The sequence below is a fragment of the Sardina pilchardus genome, chromosome 21 (genome assembly GCF_963854185.1).
Source record: "Sardina pilchardus chromosome 21, fSarPil1.1, whole genome shotgun sequence".
Classification (NCBI taxonomy): domain Eukaryota; kingdom Metazoa; phylum Chordata; class Actinopteri; order Clupeiformes; family Clupeidae; genus Sardina; species Sardina pilchardus.
Window position 1 is genome coordinate 28,097,180 of NC_085014.1, and position 21,286 is coordinate 28,118,465.

Genomic DNA, 21,286 nt, shown 5'->3' on the forward strand with positions numbered 1-21,286 from the left:
GGTTGTGGGGAGGTGTGTGTGTGTGTGTGTGTGTGTGTGTGTGTGTGTGTGTGTGTGTGTGTGTGTGTGTGTGTGTGTGTGTGTGTGTGAGTGTGTGTGTGTGAAGGGGGATTTCAATAATCTACTTCTCACACTTTCAGTCGAGCCAACACATCAGGGTGTAGCTTTGCAATATTCAGGTTTAGATTCCAAAACTGAGATTAGTAGGTACATTTAAAAAAAAGATTGCCCATTCTCTTTATAAATCTGTGCAGTTCCCCAGATGTTCGTAAACTAAAACTGGTGCTGATATACTTGGATGTCAATGTTGTGATGCTTTTAAAAATAGCAACAGTGTTCAATTCAATTTTTTGTTTAATTGCAAACTGCATTACAATATAAGTAAACACTTGGAAGCGAAGTCAATCACATTTCACTGCCTTTAATATTCATCTTCAATAAAACAATCAAACAAAACTAGAAGTGTGTCAATTCTGTAAAGGAGAAATCAATATGGCCCACATTAATATAAGGAAAGAGCTATTGTAATTTAAAGGTTTCAATTCAGATATATAGCGTGAAGGTACCACCCTGCAAGCATGGCCATCAGCCTACATATCAGCTATGTTAATATATTGATAACGACCAAAGTATATTTGAGTTAGCTTATCCACGAGAAAAGTGTGTTGGTGTAAGGTGATCCAAAGTCAATATTGATGACATTTCAAAAAGCTTTGTTTAACCAATCTGTGTGCGGAGCTATATATAAAACGCTTAATTTCAGTGCAAACAACATTCATAGCACGCCATTACTCAAAAAGACATTTACTATTCAGGCCTCAGATATTGGACAAATACGGCAAACACACACACATATTAATTTCACATTGCTAATAACGCATAGGACTATTTGTCATATTAAACACTTTGTGTATTCTCCAAATGTCTTGTGTAAACTCATCTATAGTTTACCTTCTATAGTGGCATAATTCTTCACGTGTGAGTGGGCCGTGATCTGTGTGGGCCTAGATCAACAGGTGTTTGACTATTCTGTGGAGTCGCCAAGGCCAATTTGGAACGAAATATAGTCCAAAAAGTTTTCTTTTGGCACCTTTTCCGGACTACATTAAAACACATTTCTCTGGCTTTTAGGGCAAATCATAGGTCTTGAATTAATAACTATACTTCGGACCATCCTGCTTTTAGGAATATGAGCGGAAAAGCCCACTTCAGTGCATTTCTCCAAAAAAAATCTTTGAGAAAATAACACAGCCAGTGCCGAGATTCACCAAGTGGCATTTTGTGGCAAACCCAATGGCTTGACTTTACTAGACTCACCTAAGCAGTTTAAGAATTCCTTTTTGCGTGAAAATGTCAAATGTGAAGTGTGCGTTTTTGCCATACATTATCAGACAGTTAGGCTACCTGTTTCAACCTGTGTCGAGTTTTCATAACAAATGTAACATATTGCCACCAAGCCTAAATCAAACTTTAAACAGGAGTGAAAACTCATCTTAAATTGTATGCCTGCTCGGTTGCGTGAAATAAATCATATGTACAATCACAAGTCTTGTTTTGTAAAAATTTATTCATTTAAGAATAGAGGATGGTCTTAAAATAAGTAAAAACATCAGTTTAAATAAACTTCTCCGCCCACAAAATGGGTCACCTGATACTGCAAAACATATCACAGAAAAGAAAATTTTCACAAAACAAAAAATGCAACATCTCCAACGAGACGCACAGAGGCCCACAAGCGTTTCTTGGGAGGAAAAACAGAACAACTTTCTATAAATAAACTTGCGCTTGCGACCCGCACAGTCTTTCATTAAAGAAAAAAACTAGCTCGAGAAAATAGACTACACAGATTTGGACACAGCAGACAAACTGACATTCTACAAATGAAGTGTAAACATTAATGAGTGGACTCTCCCTCCAGTGTCTTTTTTTGTGAAATACAACAGCCTCGTCACGAAGCCACGTGCCTTTTTTCATAGAGAGAAAACAAGATGGCAATAAAGAATGGAAGTCCAATTCTTCTACAAAAGTTGATTGCTTATAGCTTATGATAGAAGCTCATTTGCAATACAATATTTTGTTGGGTTCAACACTCAAATTCCACGATATGTCGTCTTAAAATGCTTTAAAATTGACAACTCGTTTAGATTAAAAATAATTTCATTCTTTTAAAACAAAACTATTGAACCTCGACTCTTTTGCAAAACCAAAGTGTTCAAGTATCCGAAGTACTCAGTTTTTTCCCCACATTTTTAGAAGTCTTTTCAGATATGTGTGAGGGGTAGCGTTCCATTCACTCCAGTCCCAGCACTCTGATAGTGCGGATGCACGCTGTGTAAACGACTGGTTTGCAGGCCGGCATGATCTGCGCTGTCTCCCCCGGGAGGAAGGTACATACTGATCATGTCCCGCAGGTCACCTAAACATGCCCTCTGAGAGTGGGAGGTGATGGCCGGTGGAGGCGAACTGGGCTCTGTCTTGCACACTGATGCCATGGATCCCAAGCCCATAGCACTGTTGGTCTGCTGTGTGTACGCCGGGGACATGCTATATGTGGATGCCGCGTTCATGTACGTCTGGGCTGTGGACATCATGGGGTACTGGAGGCCGGTCATCTCGTACCTGTGCATCTGCTGGATCTGCGGACTGTTCATGCTGTGGTGCTGCGGGTAGCTCAACTGGTCCTGCATAAGAGAATACGCACTGTTTGTCCAACCGTTCATGTGCGCGTAGCTGTCCATTCGTTGTCCTACAGAGACACTATTGACAGCGTTGGCACCTGGCGCCAAAAGTCCTCCAGGCAAGGAATACTTGTCTTTCTTGAGCAGGGTCTTGGTCTTTCTGCGGGGACGGTATTTATAATCCGGATGCTCCTTCATGTGCATCGCTCGCAGCCGCTTGGCCTCGTCGATGAAAGGTCTTTTCTCGGCGTCAGTCAGAAGTTTCCAGTCAGCTCCAAGCCGCTTGCTGATCTCGGAGTTGTGCATTTTGGGATTCTCCTGAGCCATCTTCCTTCGCTGGCCACGGGACCACACCATGAACGCGTTCATGGGCCTCTTCACCCGCTCTTCGTTGGAGCTGTTGTTCTTTCCGCCAGCCGCCGAACCCGAGTTAGACTGCGGGAGCGGGCTCTTGATCTCGGTTTCCATCATGCTATACATTCAACCGGTTCAAGAGTTCTCTCACAGACGAAGAAAAAAAGTTTGGCAAGTGGAGCCAAAACTGTTCTCACCAAGAGGTAGCCTTCAGTTTGTTGCCAAACCCAATCGAGGAAATTCTGTTTGGATCTCTTCTGAAATGCGATTTGACAGTCAGACTCTGGAGGTTTGATAGTTCTGCTCGCTACGGCTCTGCGACAGAACTCTGCAAACTTGCTCGGCAGCCTCAGCTGTTAAGAGGGGCACGGCCATGTGATTGGGATAACAACAATGATGCGTGTCGACCAATCACAGCACAGCGTTGAATCCGTCAGCCAAGCAAGTGTAGCAGAAAAAAACGCGCAATATTTTGGGCTGGTGTAAAAAAAAAACTGACTTGGATGTTAGAAGTTTGGGGCTTCATAACTGAATAAACAAGGGTGATGATTTTACTGACAAACGTGTTATCATACAACACAACTTTGGGCAACAAATTGATGCTGAGTTGCTTATTATTTTTAAACTAAACAAACACAGCGATGACAATATCAGCACATAGGAGGCACAACGTCGTAATACTTATGTAGGCTAATTGTCCAGCACAGTCTCATGACATTTCCAGCATCAAATACAATAATATTGCAATATTGGCGTGTTTGTTAAACTATTGATTCATTGTTTTAAAACGAACAAGACTAGGTTAATAGCCTAGGCCTACTTATCGCTTTAAGACTCGTCGGAGCAGTTCACCTAAATTATTTTTAGTGTAGGCTATACAATATTTTTAACACTCACACTGTCATGTCCCCTACACGTCCTGCTATCAGTTGTTTACCAGAATGGTCTGACTAAACTGCGGATAGTAGCCTAAATTATATAATCTGATTCTTCACACAAACACTGTTTGGTTTTCAACGGCCGTTTTTGTAATGCTCATATATTAGTTTACTGTGTTAAATACAATTTCCTAGTCCTCCCCTTCAAAATCTCAGTGATGTAAATCCCTCTCCAAGAGAAAAAAAGTGGGCTCGCAGCCAGATGTAACGCCAATCAAACCAGGCCAGATCATCTACAGAGATAAATATAGGCCATCGTCGCCCCCTTGTGGTTTCTGTTGCCGCTCAAATGAGATGACCTAACTGATGCTTGTGGGTATTATCAGAGACTCACTGTTTTGGAGGTAAGATTTTAAGAGATGTGCTCTATGTTCCAATCCGCTAGATCTGGCACGTAGGCCGTGGTGCCGTAGCGATGCTAATGATGATTAAGGTGCCAAGCGTCGCAAGTCCTTAATTAGCATGCATCTTTTGCAAACGACCCGAAACGCGCGGCTACCGTTCAGCTCAGCAATCTAAAGTCTTTAGCCGAGGTGAGATTTCGCTGTTGGCCGCGGGCAAAACTTCACACCTGCAAATGATTACAAGCGATTCGCCAATCGAAAACGTCGCCGATGAACACGGGCGCTTCTTGGGATGGCACCCCTGCAGAGACCGAACGATTTAATGCCTGCACATTCAAGAAGCGTATTTAACACGCACTAATTATCCCAGAATAAAGTTTACCCTACTATACTATTTTTCGAAATCATGTTCCATAAATATTTAACAAAAGTAGCAGGCCTACTTGGAGACTTGATTGTCTTAAAATTAACATTGTTAAGTGTCTAGGCAACCTATAAGTTACTTTAAACTTTATCCTAGATATTGTGACATTTTTCATATGGCCTAACATATTTCAATCTACAAAATCCACATGAAACGTAGGCTGTATCTCAGTAATATTGCGCACGAGAAATATTTGCCTATTATCATTATTGATATTATTATTATCATTATTATTAGACTATTATTATTCGCTTATTTCAACCTGCATTTTCACGATACCATGCCGTTTACGTGAAGCATGGTGCAGCAAATTTAACGCACAGCTATTCCAGTGAATGTTCCTTATCACTAAACTAATTAATGATTGGGTCGACAAGTAATTCTGCGAAGATGGAGATTTAGGTTAACCGAGGGGTTTCGGGGAAATGATCCTCATGTAATCTTCTTATGGAAATAGTCAGGACCGCTGGAAAGGAAAACTCCATGTACCCGGGACTCCGTAATGATGGTTTCTGTTCAATTTGCCAATTAACGACAGCAAAAGGCGGGGACCACCAGCAAAGCCATGCAAGTGTAGAACACTATCGAGGTCTGAGCCCCCGGCTTCGGAAACCCACTCGATCCGACGATGGGAAAGCACTGAGTTTTCAATTAGCTCTAAGAATGGGCAGGAAGAAGCCTCATTGTGTGGGTGTCTTTTTAGTCGAATTGTTAATTATTTAGCATTGGGTAATGTTGTCGTTATTGTAGGCACAACTTCATGAACATTTGCAGGTAGGCTAGCTCCTGTTAAGATAAAACACGGTTGATTAAGGTGGTTATTTTGTCTGTGGGAAAAAAGACATCACAGATGACTAATTCTTAAGTGTGCCATATAATTCCCAAAGCGAGATATAGTTTACCCGAGATATAACTGCCCTAAATAATTGAACTTAGGCCTACCAGTAAATTCTGAAAGAGATAATTTTAAAACAGTCTTCATCCTATGTTTTAGTTATGCAATTTATCAATATAAAGAAAATGTCAGCAGACGCTGAGGCTTTTTTAAAATTATTATTCTTTAAGGACTTCATAAGAATTCAACAATCCATCGATATGGCACTTTCAAGACAATGACGCAAGATATGCATTTAGATTTAATTTACAACAATTATTGACAGCTGACAAAATAATTTGCTTGGGAAAGTCATTGGATTTTTTTTTTTTTTTTTTTTTAAAGCACAAATTAGTTAATTTATGTAGTTCGTTGATAAAACAGCAGTGCGTGAATCATAGTGGGCCTAATTAATGTATTTGACCTTAATGGAATTTTCTATTATGAAATTTGCCACGGAGACCTGGCCCCTGACAATACGTCGAGCGACAAATCCACTCAACTGATCCACCAAACTCACTAAATTAAATACATTTCAACATGGACAGTGTGGTTCATGAAGATCAGTGCACATGAACAGCAGAGAGTGTATAACCCAATGCATTAAATGTCCATTTTAAATCTTTTGGCCTTCGGAATCAATAACTTTTTTGTTTCAATCCAGTGACTGCGGACAAGGCCTTTGAGTAACTGTAATTAACAAAGAATGGTTTTTCAATTACGCTAACAATGGAGACTGTCTCATTAGGATTTGCATGATTTTTGGACCAGGCATGCAAATGAAGATGCAATTTAAGCACGGTCTGCTATTCCCATTGTGCTGCGATGAATGGTTGCGTCCCCTCTCGTTTCAACACAGGTAAAATCATCTTCACGGGTCACCAAAAAGAAGAGCCGCGCCATACCCCCTATCAGAGGAAGTCGTCACATATAGCCTACAGCGATATCATGTCCGGATATGGGTTTTACATTCACTTTTTGAAAATATTAAAATCCTAAAATGGCACTGTGAGCCACAAAAAACTAGTTGAGTTATAGTAAAGGAAGCGTAGGCCTATCAAAAAAATACATATTTAAAACGGATGTTGCCAGGTTTATTCTTTTCAAACTTTGCGCCTACAATGAATATAAACGTTCTAAAATTATTATTGTTGTATTATTTTTTATGATTGCTATTGTTATTATTAATAGGCTATGTGATACTGAGGAATTCAGAGCTAGAAAGTTTGTAACTGCACAGAGAACAACGCCTGACTGTCATACCGACGCGCGGATATCCGATAGTCCCAGTGGTCGAGTCACCAGACAAGAGATGTCTAGTGTCTGCCACAATGCACAAGATGAATGCTTCAACAGAACGAACTGTCCTGATTCCCACTATTTCCCCTTTTCCATATCACTGCCTTACACTTGCAAAGTGGTTTAGGGGTTGGAAAGTGCAGCCTGCAGGTGTAGGCTACCCTGTTATGTTTGAAAAGCCTGGTGCCACTACTGAACAATTTAATTCAATAGGTTAAAGGGAGATACATAGATCACTTAATGCATCCACATAGCATGAACCAAGGCTGTAGCCATGGAGTTTACATGGAGGGGGGGGGGGGGGGGGGGGTCCTACCATTCTATTATATCTACAAATTCATGAACACATTGGGTGATATGTGTTTTCTTTTAAACAATAATGTCAACAGTTTGTTAACAAGTTTGTCTCATTTTCGTGTGCCATTCTATCTTCTGCCATTGAGGGTTGAACAAATTATAACCATAAATCTGTGCTCATTGTGGCCAAAGTAGCAACTATTCAGAAACCTTTGTGTGGCTATATATTATCATGGCCCCATGTGATCATGTAAACGAATGCATTCAGAGTAGTCTAAAGAGAGAGGAGTGAAGGGGCATGATTTGGGCAGGAACAGAAGGTGGCATGGGAGCGAGTAAAGGAGCAAAACAGACTTATCTTATGTTGTTAAGGAGTGTCTAGGGTGCAGCACTGGTTTTGGTTTTGATATTGTTTGCATCACCATGTATGGCCTCCCCTATGACATTAACAATACTTGCTGAAATATTACAGTAGACAAAGGGTGGAGAGAGAGAGAAGGAAGTGCAGAATTTCTCAGGAATAATGACTAATCCGTACATCTGCTGTTCATCAATATTTCACAATTCCATGGAATTCTACCAAGAGAGGGTTGTTGTTGGAAGGCAAATCGGTGTTTCCCTGGTAATTCTCTGTAATCAGGTTTCTTCACTTAACTGAGATAAGCTCACCTCTGTCTGCACTCTCTTTCTCTACCAGTTATTTGACCATGTAGCATACCATTTTACAGTTTGAAACAAGAGATTATTTTAGACAGTGAGTGATATTACTTGAGCATAATATTTCAAGTATTAGTATTGGGGGGGTGATTGACTGGTGGGAAACGTCTGCAGTGAGCATTATTCCATATCTTCCTTGTAATGCATGGCCAGGACATACTGGAGTGTGGATGCTTGAGACAGGTTTCCTGTGATCTCCAGTGCAGTGTTGGCTTGGCTATATGACTGGGAGCGATATTGGTCTGTCTGACAGCAGCCTGCTCACTGTCTTCCCCACTGTAACCGAGCGTGAAGAATGCTTGTACTCCTCTGGCCCCCTTTTTTCCCAGCAGGCCAAGCATAGCCCCGCTCATTATGGCTGCTTGGAGAGCGGGGCTGAGCTGAGGTGGTAAACATAGACCCCAGTGTAATCTCTTTAACCTGCCTCCGCCAAGAGCAGACAAGGCGTGACCACTCCCCACCACTCCTGATCACTTCCCCCCACTCTCCCCCCTCAATATTCCCTATGATTATGTACACTCTGCTCTGCTCAAATCTACATACACATACAGAGAGAGAGAGAGAGAGAGATAGAGAGAAAGAATTCGGTTAATTCTTTCAAAGGATGGAATGGAGAGAGAGAGAGAAAGAGAGAAAGAACTTTGTTAATTCTGTCAAAGGATGGAATGGACCTGAAGTTGTCCGGAGGTGCTTTTAAGATAAGTGGCAGTGACAGTAGAGGCACAGCAACACTATACATTTGAAACACATCTTTAACACTGCTGTGGAAACATCAGTCAGATTTCACTGCGTGATTGACCAACCTGAAGAATCTGACTGCAAACATATGTTTTGTTTAGCTCTCTGCCAACGTGATTTGGATGGCAAATGACAATAGTTGCAGAAAAGCGGCCCTGATAGCATAGATATCTTGTGTGTATTGGCCGTCCGACAAAAGCTGGCCACTCCAGGCCTGTGCGTGATGGATTGGGCTTTTGGAGCAATGCAGCATGAAACTCCTGGCTGCACATCAGGCAGAGCACAGGCCATTAGGACAGCAAATACATGGAGTGGATGCACAAGCTCACAGCGCTCTCGCGGCAACATTTTTTAACAATATCTCTCGCGTACAGCCAGGAATATTAAAAGAACATTAATAAAAACACATTTGGTATATGACGCGTTAAATGAAAATAATCCTCTGAATTATATTTGGAACTGCACTGAAATGTAATTTCAGGTAAATTGTTATTTTAATTAGGCAGAAAATGACTAATTTAATTTGGATTTTGAGTGGTCAATTAGTGGAATTAACTGGAGCAACTGCTGCCATTAAATGAATATTTTTGTGCACACAAATTTTATTGCTGGAAACAAAATTCTAATGAATGTCTCCAGTATGGTTGTCATATAATACGGCCAATACAGCATTAACTATACATTCAGATATAACACAGGGTTATGGGACAAAACCATGTCTGAGAAGCATGTGTAATGGTATGGGTTTATGACTCAGTCTCTCTCAGACAATACAAATCATTAAGGGAACAGACATTTCTGTTCTTTGTCAATCACACATTATGGACTGCTGGAATTTGATCTTTTAAAATGCCATTATTGCCTGCAGCGCTAATTACAGAGCTCATTACTTCCCATGTATCTTTTGAATCATTGCCATGTAGTACAGTTTCCCCAAAACAATGGAAACTTTCTTCTTTTTTTGTTTGGTAGAAAGTGCAGAATCTTCAGTTTTTGCTTTGCGTTAGGCCTTGGTAAGCGCCTGGCTATTGTTTTAGACATAATTGAGATCCACTAATCTAGGTTCCGTTAAAAAATGAAACAGTCCCTTTGTCAAGCCTTCATTAGGTTAAGATAATATTGTGAGAATGCACAATTAATTTGCAGAATGTATCTTTCATTAATTAAATACACCCAATTTTGTAACATGATTAATACCGTGAAGTTGTTATCTGTATATTTCCTCCCAAAATGAATATGTAATGATAGCACTTGGTGCATTAATTGCAGAAATTGAGGCTGTTGGAGAAGCAGGGTGAACTAATTATGGGGGGTAATTTATTAAATCCTGAAGAGAGAAACAAACATGTATAAATTGATATATTAATCATGAGTTCTGGCACGTCTAATCTCGGAGTGATTTGGGTGAAAATGACAAATCTCTGTTGCCCGCCAAGCACTTGATAATGGAGATACCGGCCATAAATTTAGTTCCGCGTAAAGGTCTCATTAAAGGAGGCATAATTTAATTAAGAGTTAGTCATCGCCCTCCAAATGTATTAATTACCTTCAGCCCGATGAGATGGGCCTGGGGGATTGGAGATGATTTCATTACTGCCAGTGTTCTGAGGGTTCGGTGGGGTGGCCCGGGACATGGGCCCTGTTGACAGGATAATGGATAGCACAGAGAGCAGGGTGGTCACCTTGGCAGGGGGTGAAAGGGGTGTGTTGTGAGGGGGGGGGCGGCGGAGGCTGAGGTGGACTCTCCCTGCCCTGAAGCCGAGAGGATGCCTGGACTCTCCGACATGGCGCTGAACGAGGTGTGGTATGTGTACTATGTCAGGTGCATGTGCTGTACACTGGCTCTAGAGGCTCCAAATGCATTCAAACTGGTCTTTTTAGTGATAGCTCAACTTGTGAATTCAACCAATCAATAAATTGTCCTTAGGCACTGATTCAAGGAAGCACTGAACAAAGCACCCAAAAAATCAATAATCTGGACGTTTCCACAGTAACTGTCAACCAAACTGTCAAATAGGTAAGCGAGTATTCCGGTTACTTTCAACAAAAGCACCAACAATATTACCGACACCAATGCCAAATGAATAACCAATATAATGACAAATACATAAGATAGAGGTCCAGTTACACATTATTCTCTGTTCGCTACACCCTCTTTCTGAAACAGCTAACATTCCACTAATACATTAAATACGTTTCCTTTATGTTCCATGTGAAAGCCTCATTTTCCTAAATGGTGGCAACAAACTCACCCTGGATAACTCTGTGGTTCACAAAGAGCAGTGTAAAGTGGAGCGTTTAGGGCTCACTCAATTACAGGGGCAATCTAAAGCAGTTCTCTACAGCAGTGCTCTACGTTTCACCATATTCACTGCCCACTGGAGCACAAACACTTGTGAACCTTCACCCGATCATATGTACACATGCAGGCACACACTTCCATACACACACACACACTCTCTCTCTCTCTCTCTCTCTCTCTCTCTTTCTCTCTCTCTATCTATCTCCCCCTCTCTCATACACACACACACACACACACACACACACACAGAAATAGACTTGCACTTGCACACCTACATCGTATGTACACATGCAGGCACACACTTCCATACACACACATACACTCTCTCTCTCTCTCTCTCTCTCTCTCTCACACTCTCCCACTCTTTCTCTTTCTCTCTCTATCTATCTCCCCCTCTCTCATACACACACTCACACACACACACACACACACACACAAACACAGAAATAGACTTGCACTTGCACACCCACACACACACAGTCTCAGCAGGGGTTGAAATGTGTACGGCCAGGTTGACAGCTCAAAGCCCAGCAGAGTGACATGTCAATGGCAGATACAAGCTGTTGCTGCTGCAATGGTCCGGAGAGACATTTCACACACAAACTGCCTGCCCTTCTTGACAGCCTGACAAAGACACTGAACTTCCACAAACCCAAGGCCACACACACACACACACACACACACACACACACACACACACACACACACACACACACACACACACACACTTGCTTTGCCTCATGAAGCTCACACAGTCCCCCATTCATTGGCACTAATAAAGGAGATGATGTGGGGAGGCTGGCTTATTCCCATTTCATAAGACTGTCAGCCCAGTGCTTCCTCCAAAACAGTTCACCATTATTTCTGCACAGCCATCAGCACTCTTCTATTTCCTCTTTTTACACCCAAACTATACAGTCCACAAGTGACATTATCCACCACAATGACTTGCCATCCAAAATATAATTATGTGCTACTTACTATAAAAGTGTGTTTTTAGAGGAAATTTGGTTTAATAAATGATGATTGATGAGAGTGGTTAAGTGTTTAAGACTGCAGTAATAAGGACTAATCCTCACTCTAATCATCATTAATTAAACAACATTAAAACTGTTAGTAAATGTGTCTAACTGTGAGACAGGCTTTTAAGCAGTGCTGATTTGCTAAGTGACTAATATGTTCCCCAAGGCTGATCTTAAATCAGTGGGGTGTAGCATCTCAATAGCTCCCTCCCTTCCTCCCCCCGCCCCAATTACCAGCCCCAACACCAGTACAACACCACCACACACACACACACACACACACACACACTCATCTGCTGTCCACCCATTAAGACACTCACCTGGCAGGCTGGTCTCTCTATCGGTGGCTTGTCTCTGCTGGTGTGTGTGTGCAGGTCACTGGACGGCCCTTAAGCAGCACACAGATGGATAGCAGCACTCGGCACGGGCAGGAGGGTCTGCGTGAGTGTCCCCAGCCACAGAGCCACAGAGCCCCCGGCTCCTGCAGGCAGGCAGGCAGGCAGGCAGGCAGGCAGGCAGGCAGGCAGGCAGGCGGTCTCCCCCATCCACACCAGCACCGAGCCCTCCCAGCTCTGGGAGCCATCTCATTCAGCCAAGATTGCTTCATACAAAAGTTGACAATGCCGCCGCGAAAGCCATTGTTGATATTCAACATTTTTTAAATAGCTGAGTAGAATAGACAACATGGCACACCACAAAACTTGGTGAGGGAAACTGACCTGGAGTTTGATGGTCAGGAGGGAAAAGACTATGCTCAAAAACATTAATAAACAGTTTGCTTATGCAAAAATAAATGTTAACTACAGATGTTGAAATGTTGAATTACAGTATTACAGTACATGCAAATACAAGTGCAAGCGACATTATTGGGAATATACAGTATGTTGCAAAGGAATTGAAAGCTGTGAGCAATCTAATCTGCTTAAATACAGTATGATAGAGATGATGTGAAGCTGTTTTAACCCCAGACCTTTGGCAGTTATTATGCAAGTTCCTCTTCAGTCTTTAGTATGCTGTGATATGAGCCTTTCGTATGCTGTGATATGAGCCTTCAGTATGATGTGATATGACCCAGCCTTTGGTATGCTGTGATATGAGCCTTTAGTATGCTGTGATATGACCAGCCTTTAGTATGCTGTGATATGAGCAGCCTTCAGTATGCTGTGATATGAGCCTTTAGTATGCTGTGATATGACCAGCCTTTAGTATGCTGTGATATGAGCCTTTAGTGTGCTGTGATATGACCCAGCCTTTTGTATGCTGTGATATGCCTTTAGTGTGCTGTGATATGAGCAGCCTTTAGTATGCTGTGATATGCCTTTAGTGTGCTGTGATATGACCCAGCCTTTAGTATGCTGTGATATGAGCCTTTAGTGTGCTGTGATATGACCCAGCCTTTAGTATGCTGTGATATGAGCCTTTAGTGTGCTGTGATATGACCCAGCCTTTAGTATGCTGTGATATGGGCCTTCAGTATGATGTGATATGACCCAACCTTTAGTATGCTGTGATATGAGCAGCCTTCAGTATGCTGTGATATGAGCCTTTAGTATGCTGTGATATGACCAGCCTTTAGTATGCTGTGATATGAGCCTTTAATGTGCTGTGATATGACCAGCCTTTAGTATGCTGTGATATGACCAGCCTTTAGTATGCTGTGATATGAGCCTTTAGTATGCTGTGATATGAGCCTTTAGTGTGCTGTGATATGAGCCTTTAGTATGCTGTGATATGACCCAGCCTTTAGTATGCTGTGATATGAGCAGCCTTCAGTATGCTGTGATATGAGCCTTTCGTATGCTGTGATATGAGCCTTTAGTGTGCTGTGATATGACCCAGCCTTTTGTATGCTGTGATATGACCAGCCTTTAGTATGCTGTGATATGAGCAGCCTTCAGTATGCTGTGATATGAGCCTTTAGTATGCTGTGATATGACCAGCCTTTAGTATGCTGTGATATGAGCCTTTAGTGTGCTGTGATATGACCCAGCCTTTTGTATGCTGTGATATGCCTTTAGTGTGCTGTGATATGAGCAGCCTTTAGTATGCTGTGATATGCCTTTAGTGTGCTGTGATATGACCCAGCCTTTAGTATGCTGTGATATGAGCCTTTAGTGTGCTGTGATATGACCCAGCCTTTAGTATGCTGTGATATGAGCCTTTAGTGTGCTGTGATATGAGCCTTCAGTATGATGTGATATGACCCAGCCTTTAGTATGCTGTGATATGAGCCTTTAGTATGCTGTGATATGACCAGCCTTTAGTATGCTGTGATATGAGCCTTTAGTATGCTGTGATATGACCCAGCCTTTAGTATGCTGTGATATGATATGAGCCTTTAGTATGCTGTGATATGAGCCTTTAGTATGCTGTGATATGCCTTTAGTGTGCTGTGATATGACCAGCCTTTAGTGTGCAGTGAGAGAGCCCCCTCCTAACAGTGGGTAAGGGTCTCGTATGGGACTCATCCATTTGAGGCTTTAATTGTTGTCCTGATGAGGGGCCTGATGGGGCCTGACAGCGAGTGGTGTCCTGTGTCCGTCTCTGTCAGCATGACAGCCTTCAATTAATGAAGACATTAAGCGGAGCCTGCGCTCCCCAGCTGCCGGAAATATGGCGTGTTGGCGTGTCTATGGGCAGGGACTGGGAAAGACTCCGGCACCCTGCAGCTCGCCCACTGTAGACGTGCGGTGCAGTGCTGGGTTATCTGTCTGGGGGTGAGAGAGAGAGAGAGAGATGGAAGGAGAGAGAGGGAGAGAGAGAGAGAGAGAGAGAGTGGGATGAGTCGTATCAGGAAGCAAAGCAGATGGAATGGAGAGCTTCATCCCAAATGATGACAGGTATTGAAATTGACTAGTACCTACCAGACTGTCTTTTCAGCAAACAGACATACTCACCGTACACACCACCAGTGCCATATAGGCAATATAAATGTAAACTAGCAGAGTGTCCCTAGGAGGGATCTGCACACTTGACAAGTGTTTTATAGTGCGCCTCGTGCTCACTCTGATATTGTCCAGAGCGCAGAGAAGGATCCGCTGCAGCAGGAGACATGTGTGTTAGCCCAGTGAGGAGTAGCATGGTTCACCAGCGTGAGGTGAGGTGAGGTGTTGTGTTACGGCGCTGTGTTCCCAGTCCCATGCACCTCTACTGGGGGAGGGAGCGCGGTGGGGGCTGCTGGGCTCCGTGACATCCAAACCCTGGGAGCCGAGCTGAGAGCTGGATTAGCAGGCCGGGGATGGTGGGGTGGGGTGGGTGGGGTGTCCATATGAGCTTGGGGAGGAGGGCGTCTGGATGTGTAATTATATTGATCAGCAGGAAATGACAGCCTGGCCAGTGGCACTGTACAGGTGTGTCAACGCTGGGCCTCAGCCACAGAGGGAAGAGGGGATCTGAGAAACAGAGACGGAGGGAGAGAGAGAGAGAGAGAGAGAGAGAGAGAGAGAGAGAGGGAGGGAGAGTGAGAGAGAGAGGGAGAGAAAGAGAGAGAGGAGGATAGCCGTGGTTTTCCCGGAAAGTCCACGTCAGAGAGGCCCATCATGAACTATTAAGTGCCATCAAAGTGCTAATTTAGCTCTAGCATTACACCCAGCCCCCACGGCTCCTGAGCCCCCCCCCCTCACCCGGCCCTCCTCTGCCGCCCCTTGCAGCGCTGGATGGCGCAACCTGGTGGGAAAACGACATTTAATCCACCAGCCGCCCCATTCAGGCCAAATTGGCAAATGACAGCTCTCTGGCTCTCAGGTTTCGGGAAGTAAAAGGTACCACCGTGGCGAGGCGCGGTGCGGCGTGGTCAGGCCTCAGGGTCTGAGAGAGAGAGAGAGGGGAGGAGTGGGGGGGGGGGCTTCGCTTCCTCCTGCGTCCAGACCACGTCCAGTACCTTTCACCCACAATCCCATGGCCAGAGCAGACTGGGGTTTGGCTGCACCTTTTGTGTGGCCACATGAAAGAGGTTTAATCCCATGACCTTCCTGCACAGGTACGGCAGGTGAGCCAAAACGCCAGCCAAAACGAGTTTTCACACAGAGGGTAGTTCAAGTACAGATTCTTAACCAATATCGTCTTTGTGGCGAGCAATGGAATGTTATGGCACGTCATGGCAAATCATGGTGATATTTTCACATGAGTAATAATACAGTTGGGGGGGGAAAGCATGTTTAGAAGTTAGGACTCACATGGACCATAAATTCACCACATACTAACCAAATAAACAAAACCGTCAGATATCATTTAAGTATAGGATCAGGATTCACATAGACAATCAGAGAACAAATCCACTGCATATTTTTAGTCTGCCATCAAGTAATTATCCAAATAAATGTTGAGGAAGTAAGCCATGAATAGCGGAGCCATAAGCACTGCACACAGTTCACCTGACCCAGATGGGAGATGAAAGAGACATCAGGTCGCTCGGTGCTAATTGGCCCAATGGATGTTCAAAACGGCAACTGTCTCATTCCATTGACCTCGCGCTACAATTTCAAAGTCCCCGGAGCCCCTGGGCATCAGTGAGCGCGCTCAGAAAGCGGCCCGCATGCACACTGGCAAACAAAGCTCCAAATAAGCGCCAGCACAAAGGCCACCTTTTCTCTCTGGACGTTCGCCAGGGGAACAGGGGAGACAACGCAAAGCATATTGTGAAAAGACACAACAACCAGCAGCAGCAGCACCACCCCTCCACTACCCCCGCCCTGCCCCACCTCCACTCTCCCAGTCTGCTATATGAATGGAGTTGGCTGGGCTAATTAAGAGCTAAGGGCTCTGGCCCTGCAGAGAGCACTAATTAAGGGCTCCTTCCTTTCTCTGCTTTTGGGGGAGCGTGTACTTCAGCTTGTCCTAATGACAGGAGCCAGGTATGTGTTCCCCCTGTCCTGGGGTGGCTGCCTCAAGTGGGGGGGTGTTTCCTAGGCCATGCCCCTCTTGTGCACCGTTCTGTCTTTCTTTCTCTCTCTCTCTCTTACACACACACACACACACGCTTGCACACTGGCCTTTACATCTCTGCCACATCTGTGTTTACATCTCTCACTATGCCGCAGCACTATGCCATGGTGTTGCTACTCCCATTGGGCGGCCTGAGGCCAACATGTAAATGCTCCGTAATCTGCCGCCATGCTGCTGTCATTAATGATAAGCTCATACAGGAGCTGGAGTGACCAGACCACCTCTGGGCGAGGAAAAAGAAAATCAGCTGGTGGGCAAAAACTACAATTCCCAATCGCTGGATTAGGGAAACCCACAGCCAGCATGGGATCAGAGCATTAAGATGAAGATAAGGCGTTTAGATACAAAGAGCACCTCAGCTTCATTCTCCTGAGTCACTCCAAGACAAATTGAGAGAAGTACGGCTATCAGAGTGGTGCTTGGGGGCACGGGAAATGAGCTTAATGCATTTTAGATGCTAACACATTACGCTAAGCTATGGTAAAGTGCACAGCAAGAGTCAAATGGGAGCTGTGCAAATGAAATGGATTGTATAGTGAATGAGTGCAAATGGGTGTTAGGGGTGGACTGGGGAAAGGGCTAAATGTTTATTCAGGTTACTGAGCTAATTGCAGGCTCCTATTTCATGCACTTGATTCACCTGCCAACCTCACATCTCCCCTTCTCTCCTGATGCTCTCCTCTCCCATCGGGCTTCTCCTTCAGATCACAGTGCGTCCGCATTTTATGCTTTTCTTAAACCGAAACAAAAACAAACAGGTCATTCAAACAAAAACGTTTTTTTTATTTTTTATTTAATCCCTTATTTAATGGCGACTTGTGTTGCACCACATCTTTTAGGCAGTACCACACACACGGCACTGCACAGGCTGCTGACAGCAGATCAAATGAGGACGAGAAGCGGTCTGTGTGGCTCAGAGGAGCATGAGCTGAAGACTCCTCAAGTGCCATTACGGGCGCGCTGACCTTGAGCCCAGACTGCACGCTGCCTGTCTCCCTCTGCCAGTCATGGCCGCGGTGAAAGACACTTCTCTTCCATCAGCCCATGAGAGCGAGTGGCAAATCAGCGCAATGCCTCGGCTGCCATCCCTATCCACACAGAGCTGAATGGGCTCCAATGTGTGTGTCACGTACTGTAGGGCCTCCTCCATGCTAACGGCAGTGTTCCACTTTGACCTCTCCTGCTCCTCAACGTCTCGGGACAAAACTCTCCTTGAAGCTGCATTGTGGGTCTGTAGTTGTTCGAGACTGTCCTCATTGCATTCCATGTCTCCTAACGTATGCCACCACAAACTCTACGTCTTTAAGATGGCATTAGTGGCATTTTTTGCTCTGTGCCGGTTTGTCACACACACTGCTGTGCCGTGCCGTGTGCTGAGCTTTCTCCTCCATGTCTATGCTTTATAGTGTCTTCAGAACATGACCTTGCGTCTCCATCATTTCCTGGCGATGGCTGGCTTGTTGTTGCTTCTTATTGGTATTTGTTGATACAGTGTTTTCTGACTCAAACTTCACATTCACCTTGAGCTCACTGGCCCAGGTTATTTCTTTTCTTCAGAGCTGTTTGTGTTTTTCCTCCACAGTTCTTTTATTCCTGACTTGCTAAGAATCTTTTGCTCAAGGTAAGCACCAAAATATTTGCTTTACACCTTGCACCTTGCTTTACTGAAAGGATCAGAGTTGGTCGATTGGCTTTCAATAATGGACAAAAAACTAAAGAAACAATTTGTGCTGTAGGTTAGTGATAGCATTTCTATGCTGACAAAATAAATTAAACCAATTTATTTAGTGCAGGATTTTTCTAATAAATAGTATGATTGTAAATGTAATATCTTGCTACTTCTGAAACATTTATCATGCAAATTTTAATACAAAGAACTGACCTTCAAAAATGACAGTCTGCTGAAAAAGAAAAGGCTAAATATACAGGGGGAAAGTATGTCTAATCAAATCTATTTGAATACTGTGGGCATATTTTGAAAAGCGTAGTTATATTGCCTTCCTGGCTGGAATTGACATTCAGAAAGTGCATGTCTTGGGAAAATAAGTGTACGCCGTTGAAACTTATTTCTCACTCACTGCAACATAGCAACAGCTAAAGACATAAATAAACATATATTGTGTTGGGGGTCTGAGATGGACAACAGTGAATCTGATTTGCAAAGTCAAAATATGAGAGTGGGTAAACGAGCTTGTGTGTGTGTGTGTGTGTGTGTGTGTGTGTGTGTGTGTAGGTGTGTGTGTAGGTGTGTGTGTGTGTGTGTGTGTGTGTACGTGTGTGTGTGGTGTGTACGTGTGTGAGCTGGAGGTGCTCGGCTGAGTGCAAACACACTGTTTGAGAGGTGGTGTTGGAATTACCTGCGCCAGATAATGGCAATGCATTAGATTAACTTTCTCCTCCTTAAATGCGACACATTTAGGTAATCTTGTCCCCCCCAAAAAAACATGTCAATGGTTGAAAAGCAGCACTCGCGCTATCAGAAGCCTCTGGTCCCGTCGCACTGATGCAGCAGGCAAGACGCTCCCGTCGACTGTCAAAACGCACGCTGCGATCTAGTTATAATATAATTGAATTTTCATATCAGAGGGGAGCAGAGTCTCGGCAGACAATAGGACTGCTGAGTCCTCTCTGATATTGGCACAGGCCCTTTGCCACGCGCATGAAATCAGTATGTTAATGTTCCAGAGAGGGGCTCCTTTTTTAAGGCCACTTGTGCTTCTGCAATGTACCACCAATGTGGTTTCATTAAAAAAATGCAACTATTGATAAGTAGGCAGCCAGCAACCCTTGGACTCAACCCCCCTCTATACACACACACACATACATACACACACACACACACACACACACACACACATACACACTCTCTCTCCTTCTCTCTCTCTCTCAATCTCTCTCTCTCACTCACACACACACACACACACACACACATCCCCCACCACCCTCTCCTTTCCCAACAGCAAGCCTCCAGACATCCATGCACCCCTCAGCACCCCCTCACCACACACACACACACACATACACACACACACACACACACACACACACTGTCCCCGCCACCCAGCCTGCACTCCATTATTAAAATTGTAATTTATTTTTTCCCGCTCAGAATGACAGCTTGCTTTCTCTTCTCAGCGCTAGGCGGTGAATCACTGCGCTTTAATTACTTCCCTAACTTCGCTGACCCTGCGAGCGCCCGGCTTCCCAGAGAGAAAATGGGGCCCTGACAAAAGGCTCCCGCTCCTCCGCCCACACTCCTGGGCTCCTGTTTTTTTTTTTTTTTCAAGATGCAGAAATTTATCAAGCGCTGGGATTTTGTATGATTTTGTTACCATTTCACCTACTATCTTTCCTGAGCAACCTCAGCAACCCCCCCCCCCCCCCCCTCCCCACCACCACCACCACACACACACAACTCACCACCCGGCAACCATTCCTCTTTCTCTCCAACCCCCACCCCACACACACACACACACACACACACACACACACACACACAAACAAATCACTCCCGAACTCCCCCTGTATGTGCAGAAAGTTTTCCCATTAACTCAACACAATCCCCCTGGCAGTCTACCTGCTGTGCATATGTGGGTGGCTAAAGGCGTGTGGCTACTCCAGTGTCCGTATACACTATCGCTGACCCCAAGCACTTCCAGTCCGGCTCCAGCCCCTGTGAGCCGTGGTCCACCCTGCGGAGAGAGAGCGCAGGGGACAGTGCGGGGCAGTTGGGCCACAAGGCCAGGATCAGTGCTGGTCAAAGAGCCTCTTGATCTCGCTTGCGCCCTTTGGCCCACGAAAGGTCAGGGTCAAGCTGACCATGAAAGGCCCTGTTCCTGCGAGCCATTCACACACAGAGTCCACGACCGGGCTAATGGCAGTGTCCTCCGGCCACAGGTCAACCTTGAGTGAGCGGCCGCTAATAGGCTCACGTCACCCCAGTCCTGGTGAGCACACACAGGGGACACACACTGAATAAGGCACTGAGGCCTGTGGCAACAGCCATGCAAACATCCGTGGAGCTGAGCATCAACATAGCGCTGTGATCTGCAGCACGCTGCCTGGAATCCATATGAGCTCCACCATCCCAATGCGCCCCCTCCCCGCTGTGCTCTAACCCCGCGGCCCCTGTTTGCATGGCTTATTAAAGTTGCTAATATGGTGTAATCCCCCCTATCGCTCTCACCTTCTCACTGTTCCGTCGCTGCTCTGGCGGAGAAGTGAGGCTGGGCTGCTGCTGCTGCTGCTGGCTGGGTGGGTGGTGGTGGTGGCGGAGGTGGCAGTGGTGGTGTTGACGGTCTGATAATTGAATGAGCGATTATCCCTCCCATTATTAGACAATGATACAGAAAGCG

The 21,286-nt window shown here is 44.6% G+C and overlaps 1 protein-coding gene across 1 annotated transcript; it reads right to left on the reverse strand.

The window, feature by feature from the left end:
* Positions 1 to 1,547: 1,547 nt before the first annotated feature.
* Positions 1,548 to 3,372, reverse strand: sox3 (SRY-box transcription factor 3). Its single transcript, XM_062524175.1, has one exon. The coding sequence runs from the start codon at positions 3,156 to 3,158 to the stop codon at positions 2,262 to 2,264; it is 897 nt and encodes a 298-aa protein (XP_062380159.1). The 5' UTR covers positions 3,159 to 3,372; the 3' UTR covers positions 1,548 to 2,261.
* Between the last annotated feature and the right edge of the window lie 17,914 nt (positions 3,373 to 21,286).

Bases quoted from the DNA above. Each gene is read 5' to 3' on its own strand.
- sox3 (XM_062524175.1), bottom strand. From the start codon at position 3,158: ATGTATAGCATGATGGAAACCGAGATCAAGAGCCCGCTCCCGCAGTCT.